The sequence below is a fragment of the Drosophila arizonae genome, chromosome 2 (genome assembly GCF_054131065.1).
Source record: "Drosophila arizonae isolate 15081-1271.41 chromosome 2, UAZ_ARI_1.0, whole genome shotgun sequence".
NCBI lineage: Eukaryota > Metazoa > Arthropoda > Insecta > Diptera > Drosophilidae > Drosophila > Drosophila arizonae.
In genome coordinates, this window is record NC_142922.1 from 17,132,087 (window position 1) to 17,150,402 (window position 18,316).

Genomic DNA, 18,316 nt, shown 5'->3' on the forward strand with positions numbered 1-18,316 from the left:
AAGCAAGAACGGCTGGGAATTTATATGAATTTAATTTTCGTTAAATATAAAAGACATGATTTATTTGCCTTTGATTGTGACGTATTATTTGTATTTTGTATGTGGACCTATATTATACTCTATTGTCAAGCCTCTCTAAGTAAATCAAACTATTGATGTAGATTGAAATTCTGGCTAGACTATAGACTTATATATTCTGAATAAATCAAAAGGCTTGAGAATATAATTTATGCAAACTCAGCTTGTTAAATTGTTGTATAATCTATTTACTCTTTTGACAGTCAGTTGAATATTTGATGCTGGCGTTGCCACAGTGTTGAATATTTTAGAAAACAAATGTTTTTCCATCAATTTTATGCACAATTTACTCAGTAAGCAGCATATTCTGGTTGTGGGCTTAAGGGCGTGACGAATGCAATTGCGCAGACTAAGCTCGTTAAGTTTGTTAAAAATTTAATCCGTGTTCATTCGAGCGTTAGCACACGCCGTCAATTGACTTGTGGGCGATGGCCGGTTGATTGCATTTAAATAAATTTCAATTGAGTTGTCGCCTCGCCCCAGCTACTGCTGCCCGCCTGATAACTGGGCCACTTGGCTGCCTAGGCATCTCGTCTCTGGCTGCAATTAAGTTAAGATAAAATGTAGGTCGTTCAGATCTTTGTCCGCTGCCAAATTGAGCGAAAAGCAAACGAACTGGGGGTCACTGCGATTCGAGAGCAAATTCCTAAAACAAAAAAAAAAAACAAAAAACAGCAACAGCAAATACATATTTATTATTTAACGCTATCTAATGGCATTTTTAATCAACCCTAATGGCGTGTGGCAGACAACAGCAAGACAAAGAGCTAGGCCAACGACGCGTCGTGGCTGTTGATTTATGTGGCGCTCAGATTTGTGGCACAGTTGCCAAGTTTTCAACTGCTTTATAAATATGTTCTCCAGAGCTAAGCGAGCCTTCTTATAACATTTCACATAACTTTGCAGAGCAAATCAGAATTGCAAAGTAAGGAAATGCAAACGTATGCTAAAGGTCTCCTAAATTTCAAGGGCTTTAATTTACCAAAAAGCAATTTTAGCAATTCAGTTGAATCTCAGTTAATTTTATGGCTACTTAATTTGATTCGTCTTCTTTTGGCAGGCCAAGGCCTTGGGTCGCGTACTCTTTGAGCAAGTCTGTAGACAGCTTAACTTGCTGGAGGCGGACTATTTCGGTCTGGAGTATCAGGAAATATCCACACATACCAAATATTGGCTGGATCTAGAGAAGCCGATGAACCGTCAAGTGGGCTTATCTCTCATCGATCCTGTGCTACGATTCTGTATCAAATTCTATACGCCAGATCCGGCACAGCTGGAGGAGGAATATACCAGGTAACTGCTAAAAGTGTATATTCCACGAAAAGTTGTTTACGTAATATTGTTTTTACTTCTCTTAGATACCTGTTCTGTTTGCAAATCAAACGCGATTTGGCCACGGGCAGCCTGCAGTGCAATGACAATACCGCGGCCCTCATGGCCAGCTACATAGTGCAGGCATCGTGTGGCGACTATGTGCCCGAGGATTATCCAGATCACACGTATTTGTCCTCCTATCGTTTTGTGCCGCACCAGGATGCGACCATGCAACGGAAGATTATGGAGAATCACAAGAAGCACTTGTAAGCTATATAATTCATATTATATAAGGATTGTGTTAACGCATTTGACATTTGCTTTGTGCAGCGGCCAATCGCCTGCTGAGGCTGACCTAAATTTGCTGGAGACAGCGCGTCGCTGTGAGCTTTATGGCATGAAAATGCACCCGGCCAAGGATGTGGAGGGCGTGCCGCTAAACCTAGCCGTAGCGCACATGGGTATTACCGTGTTTCAGAATATAACGCGTATTAATACCTTCTCGTGGGCCAAGATACGCAAGATATCCTTCAAACGCAAACGTTTTCTGGTCAAGCTTCATCCCGAGGGCTACGTAAGTCTAAGAGTTATATAATTAGACTGTTTTATTAATTGTATTTTACTCTCTTGCAGGGCTACTATAAAGACACCGTAGAGTTCTTCTTCGAAGGTCGCAATGAGTGCAAAAACTTCTGGAAGAAGTGCGTCGAGAATCATGGTTTCTTTCGATGTACGACCGTGCAGAGCACGCCCAGGCGCAAAACTCGTGTGCTCTCACGCGGCAGCTCTTTTCGGTATGGGCTAAATATTCAATTACAGAAGTACTTTTCTCAACTCATCTTAAATTTACAGCTACAGCGGCAAAACGCAGAAACAAATTATTGAATTTGTGCGGGAGAATTACGTAAAGCGCCAGAACTTCCAAAGGTAGGTTAAAGAACAAGGATAAGGCAAGGCAATTTAATAACTGATGTAAAAGTAAGACTTTTAAAGATATTTTTTAGTTTCATAAATACTTTTATTTATTTTCTGTAAAGGCTGTTTATACCATACAAATAATTTTTATTTAAAACTTTATACTGATATGATATAAACAGCATTTCAGCATTTTAACAGTATGGACTGCCAACAAATTAATATCTAATCATATTTCACTTATCAAATAAGTAAACTTGTTTTTAAAGCTTTGCTTACTTTTATCTTTTTGAAAATTACAATTTTTAAGCTTATACCTCCCCCATATGAATAACCAATAACCCAACTTCAAAACTAAGCCAACTAATTATGAATACAGTTACCAGACCTCAAACCACTTTTTTTAAAACTCATGCGTACACATTATAAATCATCAGCGTGCTCATATTAACTAACACTTGGTTATTTATTGTTAATTGAATTGCTTATGAATTCTCTACACAACTTTATTTTTCAAAATTTATTTACAATATCCCACAAGTCCTACTCCAGAAATATCACACAAACACTTCCCAAAAACTTGGTCAAAATATGGCCTCAAGTTGAAGAGAAAAGAGAAGAGGATTAAAAACCCAATTGGTCTTAAGAACAAAGTAAAGCACAAAAATAAAAATATAACAAAAACAAAGAAAAATGTAAAAATAAAGCTTGTAGCAAATTGTACAGAAGTAAACGACAAAAGAATTTTAAACTCGAAAATTTTGATTTGTTTTGTTTAGTTTATACCTTTATTTTCGTGTGTATACCAAACTTATAAAGTAAATTTTTTATTTGTATACTAAAATTGGCAATTGGAAACGTTTTTATGAGTACTAATTTTACATGTCATACTTATGTGTTTGAATCAAACAAAAAGTCATTCTAAAAACCCTAGCGTTAAACCCAATACCCCAATCATAGACTATACTAAACTACATTCGCATTATCACAATTCTGTTTCATATCGTGTATTGCATTTATAATATACCAACTAGCCTAGACGATTGTCCCCATCGATTTGGGAGTTGTGTCTTTGAATTGCTGCTTTTCTTTTTCCACCTCCCCTTTGTAAAAACTGTGTTTTGTTTAGACTGTACACAATTCACAGCAAATCACGTTTTTTTGCCACCCATTACGCCCCCTCAATGTGTAGTAACTAGTTGTGTGTGTTCTAACTTACGAACTTACATTTATCTACTTACTTAAGTAGTTTAGTCTGTATTATACTCTAACTATAATAACCCCAACTACAAACACTACTAAATATATGCTATTCTATACAAGACAATGTGTTAAGATGAAAAAAAAAACTATTGCAATATAAATGGCGTATGAGGCTATATAACTAGTTTGTAGTGCTTCATATTACTCTCCAAACATTAAGATGATATGCTAGGAGTAACCCATACCTATTTGATACCCTAAATGTTGTGTGTGTATTTTAAGTTGTATTCTACGATATAATTATTTAATTGCAATTATTATTTAAATTTCTTCTGTACTGTTGTAAATACCCAAAACTGATGCATTTTGCTAAAGAACTAAAATTTTCTGAGTCTTTTTGCTCAAACAAAAACCAACTGTGCTTAATCCAAACTAAAACTTAATCTAAAATACAAAAAAAAAAAATCTAATTAAAAAAAAAAATAAAGCTAAACACAAAATAAAAGTTGCTTTCTAAAAAACAACTGAGCATGTGAAAATAAAATCGTGGTATCCTCTTGTCTTTTCTTTTGCTGCAGGTCTCAGTCGTTCCGGCAAGGGCCACTGAATGCTAGTAGCCGAAGTCAGTCGCATACGTATGTGAATTCCAGCATTTCAGCCAATCCCCTACTCCCAATTGACACTGGTTTGTATTTGTTTTGTTTAATTGTTCGATTATTATATTTCATGATTTATCATTTATCGCTTATCGTTTCATTTTCGTACATATGTAGTTCAATGAGTGTCGGACACTCTATATATCTGTCTCTCGTTTTGTTAGCTGAATGCGTAGACGAAGGCGATAGATTTCTATTGAACATATTCCTTTTTATATTTATATTATTATATTTTGTAATATAATTTCACGCTGCAGCGGCATGGGATTATCGCAATCAATGCAGCGACTCGACGACCCCTTCTCTGACGAAGAAGGCAGCGGATACCTTGGATCGCCGACGCGACAATCCTACAGACCACATGCGTTCTCAAGTGAGTGTAAATTTATCTTTAAAGCCTAAGATATTGTAATCCTAAACGTGCACTTATCCCTATAAAGGTCACAGCAGCCCAGGTGGAGATCTATCAGACGAAGAATTATGCAGCGGAATCGCCAACCTCAACGGAGGAAGCGGCATGCTCGGCGGAACGTCAACACCACTCGGCAGCGGGTATGGACCAAATGAATTCGAACCGCTCGCTTTCGCCACAGGGTCCGCAATCGTGGACTTCACCCAGCCACAGCAGCAGCCAGGCACAGCGCGCTCCCGATCCGGGTCGTGCGCATCAAGGCGATCACAATTTAGGTAAGCGCGCCAAATCAATTGAGATTATTTATTTATAATATAACTTTGTGTAGTTTTTAGTTATCGTTATTGCAACTTTTAAACTAATCTATGATTTAGATTAAGCTCTATATTTATTCATGACTTAAGCCTAATTTAGTTTTAGATCTATTATTTAAATTCATTTCTATTCACAGTGGTGGCTATTAACTATTGTATAAATTTAATGACAATGGTCGACTTGTGACCCCACTACGAATACAATCCGAATAGTGCATATTATTTTCAGTGTTTTCAGCCTTTTTGTTGTGATCATCCCTTGAGTTCGATTCGTTTTCGGTTTGTTTCGGTTGCTCCCTTGTATCCAAGCAGTCCTAATATACGCAAATTCTTTTAATCCCTGCGCGTGTTCAGGTCTGAGCCACTTGTCCCACTTGTACAGCAGCAGCACGCCTCGTCGAGTCTCACTGGGATCCCAAGTGTTTGCCCCTGCCTCGCCGCAGCTCATCAGCATCAACACCAACACCCACAACAACACTATCAACAGCAGCAACACGGCGGGTCATTCGGTGGATCTCAGCAGCTCCATGGAATTGGAGGAGCAGGAGGAGCTGCTGGAGCCTGCGGATACGGAGGAGGAGGGGCCTATGGGGGAGGAGGAGGAATTAGTCGAGGAGGAAGCGGATTCGGACTTGACAGCATCTACCATCAATCGGGAGACTATGGCGGCAGTCTCACCGGCCTCAGCCATGGCCATGGCCAATGCCCGTCGTCAGCCGCTTCACTCACAGGAGTCCCAATCTCAAACTGTCACCCCAGTCCATTATAGCAGTACCAGTTATTCGATGTCTAAACAGTGCATGCTTAACAATGCCAATGCCAACTCTACTGAAACGGAAACCGATAACATCATCTACACTGATATTAACGATATGGGCCATTATAAATACCCAGACTTTCATAGCGCTCAAATGGAACACAAAATATCCAACAGCGAGCATCTCAATTTGAATGATCGCAATGATATTTATGCCACCGTCAATCGCAAAGCGAAGTCCAAGACACGCGAGAAGCATTTCAGCGATGAGTTTATCGATCAGTCCATATTACAGTACACGCGGGCTAAGCAGCTGGGCATACAGCCTGTGGCCATGCCTATGCTACAGCAGCCAAGCACATCAGCCTATGCTGCTGCCCAGGAACGAAATTATAACAGCTTGAACTATCAATATCACAACGATCTTAACCATCCCTCAGAATCGTCTTCGTCATCCTACTTTGGCACAGGCTTTGGTACAAAGCGAAATGGTCAAAACGAACGAGCAAAGTTAGCACAATCCGAGAATTATCTGACACCCTCTATAGATTCTCAAAACTCCAGGCACACTCATTCTTTGCCGCGAAACTCCGAGCTATCTGGGGTAGACTCTGTGGATTCATACGATAGCCATTATATAACACATCATCCACAACGAAGCTCAGAGCAGAATCCAGAGTATCAAATGGGTACGGGTAGTAATCTTTACTCCACTGCACAATTCGTTAAGCCCGAACAGGCAGCTGTTCATTATATGGATGATGAGGATGATCAGGATGATGACCCGGAAGGGGAGAACATTTATGATCAAGTGGAGCGTGAATCCTGGCTAAAGAGTAGCTCCTGCAAAGATCTCTTTGAGCGCTATAGCAGCACTTACTATTCACGCGAGCAACCAAAACCCATGACTGCTTTCGATAAAGAATTTCTCTCTTCAAATCGCATTGATTCGCCCGTGACTCGTTATGATGACTCTAGGCACTCGTTGTACATCACTAAGAACCACTCCATAGATGCGCATCAGGACTTTTCACCGCTGCCTCAGAGCAAGGTGTATTCCTCGAGTTATCCAGGCAGCACTTATAACACTCAAGAACACAAACGCAACTATGGACATCATTTGGACTATACAGGTTCACAGGATGATATATCACAGGATAGCTATGAGCTCCTAGAGAAATATGACATTGATTTCTTTAGTGGTCGTCGTCGATCCGAGGATCACATGCGCTCCTGTTCACTGGACTCCGGTAACTACATACCCAGTGATGACGAATCTGTTTCCGAACAGCCCAAATATCGTTCGGCTATTGATGTTAAGTCTAAGTCGGCTGCTGATATAATGAATGAAATTTGGGATGCTGAAGATCCACGTTATTTACCGCGTGAAAAGCTCTCTGTCAAGTCAGATGGTAATTTCTATAAGAAAATTCAAGAGGCCCTTACGCGCACTTCTAGTCAGGAGAGTCAAAGCGAGATGTTTGAAACCAAAATCTCTCGCAGCTCTGACTCGAGCAAAAAATCACGTGACAGTCTCTATCATACAGATAGCAAAAAGTCGCGAGAGACCACCAAAAGCAAGACATCAGTGGCTTCTAGTCAAGATTCCAAGGAGTCTCTGGTGGGTGATTGCTTTGGACGTAATTACGAAATGCCCACAACCACTTGCAAGAAAGTCAAACAGTTTAATAAAAAGGAGCTCTACGAAAAGTTTGCACAGTCAAGTCAGGAGTCGAAGAGTGATTATTACGATGCTGTTGAGCCTGCTGCAGAGATAGAAGGCTTGTATATCCGGCCAAAGGTTAAGAGCCACGACTGTTTGCTCTCCGACACGCATAGCTCCACGGCTAATAGCTCATTCTACGACAGCCGTGATACTTATTCCACATTCCCAAGCAACAAGAATCATAAGACCTCGAAGGTTCACTCGATAAGTTTGCAAAATGTTGAAATTGAACGCAATGCCAAATCTTTTGGAAACAAATCTCCAGAGTCTGTGTCCACTCCTGCCTCTGGTATGCGATGCCAGGAGAAGGATATACAAACTACCGACTCGATTGATCAAACGGCACCCATCAAGAAAAGCAACTCCCAGTCGTGCAAAATTTCCGCATTCCGTCGAAGATCTGATAGCGAGAACATCTTTAGTTTTGATCAGGATCGTATAGAATGCATCCAAAAATACAGTAAGCACTGGGAAGGGCAGCCTAAAGACGAAAAGTCCAAGCAGAGTCCGGAATATCCATTGACGCCCGAGCTCATCTCGGAGTTCGAAAAACAACAGGCTCGAGTTGCACATCAGAAAATCACACGTAAGGAGGAGCTCATGGCCAAGACACACTTTGAGGAATATAATCCGATAATGGTCCCACTAAACTATGCCCATGCCACAGTGGAACGCACCAAAAGTGATCCCAACTCCTTGGCTAATCGAGCTCGTTTGGGCAGTAATTCACGTCGTCATGTGCTGATGCACCAAAAATCGATTGACTTAACACCAGCTGATTCTAGTGATGAGGATTATATCTATAAGCAAATACCCAGCGCTCCACCTTTGTGTAAAGCGCATGGAAATTTCGAGATACCCAAATGTTATGATGGTCCGTCAGTTCCGCAAGTAGATATACCCAAGGCAGGCTTTGAGCTGCCCAAGAGCTTCTTCCGCGAATACGAGCGACGATTTACTAAGGTTCTAAAAGAAGATATACCCTATGTTCTGCATAAGCGGCATATTATGAACGGCACTGCACCTTCGCCAAATGACAAAAAACATAACAAGCCCAAATCGCCAAAGTCACCAAAATCTCCAAAGTCACCCAAGTCTCCAAAATCGCCGAAGTCACCCAAAGCGAGTGCTATTCCGACACCCGGTCCTGCTGACTTTCTTCCAGATATTCTGGATAGTCTATTGCCTGCTGAAACAAAAGAATTTCTATTTACGCAAAATATAGATTTATCGAAAGTGGACCCTATAACACTGGAAATCGACAAGACCATACCAATCATACAGCTGTCTTCACCCAAGCGGGACATAACCAAGCAAATGGATGCCTCGACGTTGGAAAAGCTAAATAAGAAACTGAGTCAAATCGAAAGCGATTCGGCGACCAGTTCTAGAACGGAAAGCATGCAACAACAAAAGCTTGAACAGAAACAAATGGAACTTATTCAAAGTCTGCGCAAAGAACTGCAGGCGAATGCGCGCAAGGCCAACAAGCCGAGGGTAATACCCAAAACAAAGCCATCGGGCAAGTCTAAGAAAGGCAAAACAAGAATTACATCCTTCTCATCGGATGATGAAAGTTTGGACTCGGACGATGTCTTTGGTTCGGCTGAAGCCATACCGGATCGCCTGGAGTTCTCGCCACCGCAGTCACGTAAAGAAATTGAACCTATTTTGCGAATAGAGCAAAGCCGACTTATCTCTGCCGCCTGGGGTAGAGGTCAGACCATGAGCTCTACCGAAATTGAGGGCTCTCCACCACAGTGTCGTCGTCTGGCCGATCTGGAAAGTCGGTATCATACACAAAAGCTTGATCCACAGTATGCCAATGCTTCGGAGCTTCGTCGTATATCGGAGCGCTCCATATCAATACCATCATCGGAGGATGAGCCACATTTACCAATGCGACGTATGGATGAGTGCACCAACGATTATCAGCGTAATGAGAATATACCGTCACCAATCTTTGAGCATGCGGAATTCTTTCGCAGCAATGATGACATCTATGAAACGTGCCATGAGGAGAAGATAAGTGGTTCAGATATTGACTATACTTTGAAAAAACAAACTGCAAAATCAAAGGTCAAATTAATCGAAGAAATAATTGATTCATCCATAGTCATGCGATCCAAAGGACATGCACCTATACTGTTCGCTCATGCTCGACTTAATTTATCCGAGGGCTCGGTTTCGTTACAACGTCAACATGCCACACAACAGTCTCCGACTACTGAGCGTCGTACCAAAAGTTTGGACACTCCTGTCATTTCTTTGCATCGACTTCCACCCATGAACGCGTTTTCATCCAAAGACGATACCGTGGGTTTCGAAGAGGAAGGTGAGATTTTAGAGGAAAAGTCTTTGGAGCGTGTCAATCAAACAGCACAGCAGGATGATGATACAGCAGATAGCATTCATTCCTGCGCAGGTTCTATACCTACTCAGAGCAGCTATAAGGCCAATAGAAAGGATTCAGTACTCAGTGCTGTGACGATTGATAGTGAAGAGGCGCAGCTTCTGAATCAGCTGAAATACATAGAAAAGATTGCCTTGCAAGGCGTCAAGATCAAAGATAAACGCAAGTCCAAAATGAAGCTAAAAAGTGGCGATCATTTAATACTAAATATACCAAAGTATAGATTTACCGATTGGTCACCGTATAGTTCAGCCAACAGCTCGCGAAAGACCTCGCCGGGTGTATCTAGGGCTAGCAGCATCGAGAGCACTGGCAAAGGCAAGCTAAAAACTTCAGAACCATACAAGGGCAAGCCCATGTCACGCAGTCGGCCAGAGTCGCGGCGCACCAGTGCGGATGATATAAAAGCCGGAAAAGATGGTCGAGGTAGCAAAAAGTCCAGTCCCAAAGAGCGTCCACGCTCCATTGAAATGCGTCGTTTAAGCAAGGACAAGAGCAAGTCACAAGAAGAAACAGAGGCAGACATAGCCAAACGCAAGGAGAGACAACAAAAACTGTACGAATCAGCAATGAAGCAGACTATAACCATGCTAAGTCCTGTAAAAGATACTCTGCCCGCTTTTCCAGCTCCAGAGGATAAGATACTGGTGAAAACTGATGGCGATAAGATAATTATTGAAACGGAATTCAAGTCTAAAGCGGAGGATCATGTCCTAATTGCCAAAGCACCACGCAAGTTGGACACATCACTAGTCAAGTTCAGCCGCAGCTTTGATGAGGGGCGCAGTCCGGATAAACTGGATAAGGCCAATCGCAGTTTTGAGGATCGTAATAAGTCTTTTGAGGATTCAGAGAAATCAGACGTGCCCGAAGACATGCTGATTAAATCACCGAAGAAAATAGCAAAAGCACAAGAAATTAAACAGAAAATCGAAGGCAGTGTTGTACATAAAAGGTTTGACGGCAAATCGAGTAGCTTAGAGAAACCAGCAGAGCATCACTACCTAGCCACTGATGTAAAAGCTCGCAGCTTAGATGACAAGAAACAGGCAGCGTCAGAGCCAAAAAAAGTTGAGGATAAACCTACGGCCTCTGTACGAAGTGCCATTGGAGATCGCCGTATGTTTGCACATCAGTATAATGTTCATGAAGATATCGATATGCAGGCTGTTATTTCTGAACGTCGTTCACTCGAGATTCTCAAGCGTTCGCTGCCCTCAGAGGACACACGTGATAGTGATTATACACACAGTCGCAAGGCTTCCACAGCTGATAGTTTGGATTCGTTTATTTCGGTGGATGAAAGCCACTCGCCAGTACCACCGCCAGAGGTCTACCCACATCGAGTACCCACCATTGAATGCGAGGAACCCTCCATTGAAGAGGATGAAAACTCATCAGAGCGTCGCCATCTAAAAGTGGATCGCCAAGATGTGAACCGATTAAGCTTAGATCGCAGTCGCAGCGATGAGACAGGCTCATGGATAACCGTAGAGTGCGATGAGTTTATTGGTTCAGATACCTCAGACAATGAGCAGCGTACCTTAGAAGCAGATCGGAACGCCTTAGAGACTCAAGCTACATTGGAGGATGCCATACCGTTAGAGTACTCCAATTGTGCAACTCCAACATCTGATTTGAATATACTAGTTACTCCACCCAATGCAAGTCCAATGATTGAAAAGTCAGTACTAGAAACATTTGAGAAGTATACGTCCGAAGGTAAGAAAAAATACAGCCTGGAGAAGCAAAGTGATAAATCGAAAAGCTCAGATTCTTGGACAAGTGGTGAGAAGGACAGCAGCCCACAGCGCCAGCAGGACTGGAGCTTATCCGTGAAGGAGAAGAGTTCCGTCGAGGAGGAGTCCAGTGTTAGCTGCTCCATAGCACGTCCTCTGGGAATATCACAAGATTTTGGCAATGAGGAAGCTAAAAAATGTCTGGAACTGAAACAGCGCATGCTCAAGCTAGATGTGGCGGCCAATGAAACTGAAATCACGCCCACCGAGTCGAACGAGCAGACACCGACCAATGAGCCAAAGATAATCATAAAAAAGCCTACAACGCCCACACTTGAAAAACAAAGTCCCATTGATTTAGGCAACAGCACCGAATCTTACCTTGATCCCATAGAGGAGCGAATTGCCAAAATACTTCAAAGAACTGAGGACAGTGAATCCAGCTCTGGTGGTTCCCGCAAACCGCCCCGAATAGAAAAGCCAGCGCGTGCTAATGCGGGCAAAAAACTGTCGGTAACCAAAGCTGAACTTGCAAAATCTGGCAGCGATCGTAGCTCACAAGAATCGAAGTCCAGCTTTGATTCAAAAGGTTCATTGAGCGTCGAATCCCGTGGCTCCTTCGAAACAGAGAGCAGCTCTGGGTCGCTAGGTGCAGCACAGCGCCGTGGAGAGCTGGCCCAGAAAGAGCAGCAAAGCACTTGGAAAGCATTTCCCATCGAAAGTTCCAACAGCTCCAGCACTGATGATCCCTGGCATCACGTAGAAACCGACGGTGGCTATGAGCGTTACGATGCACAGAATCCATTGCGCGACTCCTCAGATAGCGATGTCAAGGAAGTGTCACCGGATGAGCAAAAAGAAAGTGACACCAGCTATCAAGATGATCTTAATGATTTTCCCACAACCTTTGGCTATCCTGCAATGACTAGCACTTTGGGTGGCATCGGTGTCAATCCCACAGATATTATAGGTTATAGTACAGGGTTTACGCTAGGCCGTACGCTCTCACGTATTTCAGAGCGCAGCACAGCCTCTGAAAAGTCTAGCATAGAAGATGATGTCAGCAAGGCCTCCACGCATTCGGTCAGTATTCGCGATGAATCAGTTGGATCCACAGATCATCAGCCTAGTCTGAGCTCTGATTCGCGAAGCAATACTAATTTAGCCTACATATCGGATGCGGATCGTCGCACCTCAGCGGAAATGCCAGAAATTCCTTGCGATTCGGCCACAGCGGATCGGCTCAGCAGTATTGGTAGCTTCAATGAACCAAAGTCACCAACATTAGTGACAGGTCGCTTCTCGGTAACACATGTGGATGAACAGCAACCGGACGATCTGGAGCGGCACACTCTTATGTGCCTCTCGAATGCAGGCAGTCAAGACTCGGAGGATTGGCCTTTGCCGGAAATACCCTTTGATCATGTGCCCGTCAAACCGGCCGAGAGTATGTATGCAATGCCAGATTTGGACAAGCCGGTGCCCAAGTCATTCTGCTGGAAGGCCAGCATGGCATTCCAACAATCACAAGATTCGGTGGACTGGCCATCGCCGCCCTCCAGTACCATCGATGCGCCTATTGTGGTAGAGAGCATCGAAACGTACTATGCTAGCGAGGTGCAGAATGCCGACAAAGTTGTCTTAGACGAGGAAGCGAACGCTGCTGGTCCTCCCGATGTGGCCAAGGTGTTGCCATACGAAGACACAGCTTATCTTATGTCCGCTGCTTTCGAAGACAAAGATTTCGGCAGCGAGGATCTACAATTGGATACAGTTAGCTGCTTGAGCACTACGCTAAGTGCTGCTTCCTGCCTGTCCTCATCGTTTAATGTCAGCTGCAGCACATCCTCCACGCAGCCCACGGCAAGAGCAACTGCTGGACTACGAAAAGGCTCCAGTCCGGAAGTAATTGTTGCACAACCAACACGATCGCCGGCGCCGCGTAGCCCACTTTCCGAGGATGAGCTGTTTTCCAATGATGACGTATTTATGCCTGGCACCATTAAGGTGCAGATATCGCCAGATGCTCAGCTGCGCAAGCTTTCACGTGGCTCCAACAATTCGGACACATCTATAGACGATATTTTATCGGGAAGCACCTATCTGGATGATCAGACAACGGTACGTCGCAACTATGAGGCACGTTTGAGCAGCGGCGGTGGCAGCTGCAAGAAGTGCAGCCATTCCAGTCACTCCGAGGAGGAGACTAGCTCCATTGGCACCGATCTTGATGGCACTGTGCGCATGGGCTTGCAGCAGAAGAAATGCACCCATAGCTCCCATTCCGAGGACACTTCAATTGGTCTTAGTATTTCCGAGTGGTCTACAGGCACCAATACAGTGCGACAGTACGCAAACCTCTCCGGATCTGACAGTCTCTCAGCCGTCTCGACACATTCGTGTGCCAAGAGTGAAAAATCAAATCAGACCAAGTCTAGCATGAGCTCTATCAACAAATCTGCCGAGAGCCTAAACGAGCAAAGCGGAAGCTATTCACATAAGTTTAGTGGAGATAACGGGTCCTCGGATGGATTGCGCTATGACATGTTGTCGAACTCGGAAACTGATAAGCTGAGCGAGCCCACCTCGGCCACGCGCAGCGACGATACGACTCTAACGCTAACTGAAATGGCGCAAACCATCAGCGAGTGGTCCACGTCGAGCAGTCGCACACTAGTGGGCGTGGTACCCGGAGAGTATATGCCCTTGAAGCAGCCAAGAATGGGCAGTAAGCCCAGCTTAAGTTCACCCAGTGAGGAGAAGCGTAGCTCGCTGCCGCAGATACACAGACGCAGCGGCAGCAATGGCAATCAGGCGCGTAGCTCTCAGGATCAAGCCGAACAGCAGCCCATGGGATCAGCGGGCCCTGAAACAAGTGCCGCAGCACGAAAGCGACGCTCGCTGGAAATGATGTCCAAGCTGTATCAGAGCCAGGAGATATGCTCCGAGTCGGAGTCACCATTCGTGGAGCGTTTGTATGCGCACAGCGAGAAATTGACGGAGCGCTATCAGAGCCAGGAGTTTGTGCCGCTACACACATCAGCTCCTACAAATACTACGCAAATTCAAACCCAACAATCACAAGCACAGCAGACTCGCCAAAAGCCACGCGCACCACAACCGCCCACAAAGCCTAAGCCAGCAGTGACTCGACCCATAATGCAGGCACTGCTCAACAAGATGAAACAACCAGGTCTGGCGGAGCAGGCAGCGGCTGCTGCTGAAGCAGAGGAGGCAGCAACAGCGGCAGCGGTGGTGACTGCTAAAACTAAGCCAACGCCCGCCCCTAAACCGGCACCGCCGCCGGTACCTACTGTGCCGCCCATAGTAACGCCTAACGACTTGCCTGGTCATGTGGGGGCACCTCCGCCCAAGCCACTGGCCAAGCATCATAGCTACGATGACAAGACGCTCTCCAAGACGCAGATACGAGAGTTTAAAACCACGTCGAAGCAATTGCGGCAATCGAGCTCTTTCCACGAGCACATGCTGAGTAAATCACAGCAATCCTCACAAGAGTTGCCTATGCGTATTGACGAAGAGCGCGATGCGCACTCCACCTCCTCGGCAACCAATACGACAACCACAACGAACACATTGAACAGCGAAAGCACGGCGCCAAACTCTCCACAGATGCCGCAACGTGCCGATAAATTAGTCCGTTGCTCGCCCTACTATTCCAGCAGCCTGAGCTCTGAGTCGCCACCAAACCAGTTGATCCAGAAGCCGCCTCGTAAGAGCTCGTCCGGTCAGCTAGCAGCAGTTGCTGCCGCCGCAGCTGCGAATGTGATGAAAAGCCCGCCCAGCGGCAACGACACAGACAGCTCTCTGGATGTGCGTGGACAGGATGCCAAACAGCAGCTGCGAAGTCGTGGCTATCGCAAGAAACGCCAGCTGCCCGTGAAACGCATGCGAGCCAACTTGAACGCAGCCGCGCTGCTGGAGCAGGCGGAGAGCAGCGAATGCTCTGAGGGCTATTTACCCGAAATGGACTCTGGCAGCTCAGAATATTCGTATCAGCGTGATGACCAGTACATGGAATTCGATGAGGAGCAAGAGCACGAGCAAACAGATGATTATGAGGACTATCCGCAATATAGTGGCACCGCTGGCAAATTTGAGAGCTTGGACATGAGCGACAATGTGGATGAAATGGGATTCCCGCGCTATGATCGCTTGGGGCACATAACCAAGCCTATGTATCAGCCGATGGTCGAGAGGCCGGCGCCTGCCAATCATCCAATGCCACCGGCCAGTGGACAGCCCGTTAAGCCGGCACGCACCAAGAAGCGACAGCTCAAACGCGAAGATTCCCAGGCCCCTAGTTGCTCGAATGCTAGCCAACAGCAGCCGTATCATGGACGCAACTACTGTAATCCCGAGGAGAGCGAGTATGAATCTCGTGAGGATATGGCGAACTCGAGTGAAGATAGCGGCGCCGGACCTAGTGCCATGGGCACTATTAGGCGTGGCCGCGTTCCGCCCCAAGTCGAGCCACAACGACAACAGTTGCCCTATCCAGACTTTCTCTCGGACTATGAAACAGAGCCTATAGAATACGAGCGATATGCATGTGGCCTGGATATACGGGTTGATCCGCCGCCCAAGTTTCACGACTCGGATGACCTGAGTGATCATTAAGAGGATGTAGGAGGAGATGAAGCAGCAGCAGCAGCATTTTCCATTTCTTCAGTTGCCTTGGAAATTTTTAGAACAAATCTATGACAATTTTTACACATGATCCATGTATAACCAACTTATTTATAATTGAGACTGATTTACGACAAAAAAAAAAGAACTAAGAGTACTACAAGAATACCAAAACAACATCGTACAATCCAAGAAAAAAGTTTAATGCTGCTAAAGAAAATCCAACAAAGCAAAATAAAACATTCTATTCATGATTATAATCTAGAAAAGTTCGAAAAAAATCAAATTAATTAAAAATTTTAATCAAATATATACAAACATATATTACCTTAACAAAAATATATAGAGAAAATACAAAATCTATCAAAGTTGGTCAATGGTCAGTGAAACATATGGTTAACGTAGCTGGAATACATAACGTATATAGAGAAATATATATATCGAATGTTATAGAACAGCAGCTCCAAGAAGCTAGTCAGAGTTGAGTAAATTTTAATGCACTGTTTAATCATCGAATAACGAAAAATAAGATACCTACATCAAGTACTTAATTGTTATTTAGCTAAAACAATGAAATTAAGGAGGAATACGATCAACGTGTTTTAATATTAAAGTTGAACAAAAAGATTATTAAATATTTATTAAAACAAGTATTTGAATTACGATCAGTACTTAATCAGTATTATTGTATTTACCTATGCTATAAGTTCCAGTTAATGTGTCAAAGCTTCAATTTACATACTATATCTATAATTATAAGTACATTTAACTGAGTTTTCAGCAACAAATAGGTTTATATGTTTAATCTTAATGTGAAAACAAAAATTATGATATGGTAAGTTATTATACCTGAGCCAACATCCGATCTCTTTGGTATTTACGTAATGCAAAAGCATTTATTTCATTTGATAAATGAAGATTTCATTTTTATTCAGCTTATATAAATCTATAGATATATGTAAACATATTATGTATATGTATATATGTTTAATATACATATATTTTGTGGAATATGAATGTTTTTAATTTGATGAGAGTTTTAATAAGCAATCGTTCAAATCAATTACTATGATTCAATATTATTCACAGAGAACAAGTTGTATTAGCTTTAGTTATAGTAAATAAATGTGCCAAAAAAGAACCCTATACAAATACTACAAAACCTAATATTAGATGCTAAAATGGAGCGTACTATATATAAAATCAAAAGCCAAAGGAACTAAGCGAAACCCAGTTAAGTTTACAAAATCAGACATACAACTGAGCCAAAAGGTGTAGCAAAGAAACGGTATTAAATTTTTAGAAAAATTAAGAAATATTATTAGGATATGTTATGGGTATTCCCAAGGTACAATAATTTCACATATTTATCGGATCAAAAGTATTTAAATCAAAAGGTTTACCATTTCTATTGGCATTCAATTGTGTTTAGGCTTAGTCAGAAATCTATATGAATCAAATTGTTTGTTGTATCTATGTGCTAATCAGATGTTAAGAATACATATTGAATATAGTTTGTACCTGTTTTTAGTTAGTTTAGGTAAATGAGTTTTTATTGGATCATATAGTTTTTTTGTAAAATGTTTTTACATCCAGTTTTTGTTAGCCAAAGAAGACTTGCGTCTAACTTCCAAATTCAGAAAAGACTTGTCAATAATTTATCCGACTAAAATCAATTCCTTCAAGTGCAAATGAGTGTTTATTTACAGTTAATTTACATAAATATAGATAAAACAATAAAGTTTTAAAGAAAAAGAAAAACAATCTTAGCTGAATTTTAGCCAGTAAGAATTATAAAGAAAACTCGTTCCACACTTTCCAACAACACTCACGCTTTCAAAACGCGTTGATAATATAAACCCATATACACACGCATATACACACACACACACACACACAAATGCACACACCTAATTTTGAAATCTTTTAAAAACAATTTAATGAACGAAAACGAAAAGTCATACACAATGCAAGCGATTAAAACAATATAAATTTATTATATAGACCGAAAAACCAAAGTAAATAAAAAATTCATTAATCAAATAAAAAAGTGTTTTCATAAATTTATTCTATTAATTTTAATGGGATGTTACTTAAGTTAAATTTCTCACTTAATTTATATAGTTATTTATTATTATT

General features: G+C 42.7%; 1 protein-coding gene across 2 annotated transcripts in view; it reads left to right on the forward strand.

Annotated features, from left to right (window-relative positions):
• Cdep (Chondrocyte-derived ezrin-like domain containing protein) overlaps positions 1-18,316 on the forward strand; it is a 39,862-nt gene that overhangs the window by 15,950 nt on the left and 5,596 nt on the right. The window contains exons 3-11 of one of the 2 annotated variants that reach the window (XM_018018694.2): positions 1,139-1,371; positions 1,437-1,658; positions 1,723-1,966; positions 2,026-2,186; positions 2,245-2,319; positions 4,089-4,195; positions 4,424-4,539; positions 4,607-4,853; positions 5,247-18,227. In XM_018018694.2, coding sequence (XP_017874183.1) covers positions 1,139-1,371; positions 1,437-1,658; positions 1,723-1,966; positions 2,026-2,186; positions 2,245-2,319; positions 4,089-4,195; positions 4,424-4,539; positions 4,607-4,853; positions 5,247-16,168 — 12,327 coding nt within the window. In that variant the 3' untranslated portion in view covers positions 16,169-18,227. Of the gene's footprint in view, positions 1-1,138; positions 1,372-1,436; positions 1,659-1,722; positions 1,967-2,025; positions 2,187-2,244; positions 2,320-4,088; positions 4,196-4,423; positions 4,540-4,606; positions 4,854-5,246; positions 18,228-18,316 lie in introns of those variants that run through there. The other variant, XM_018018695.2, reaches the window with a different exon arrangement.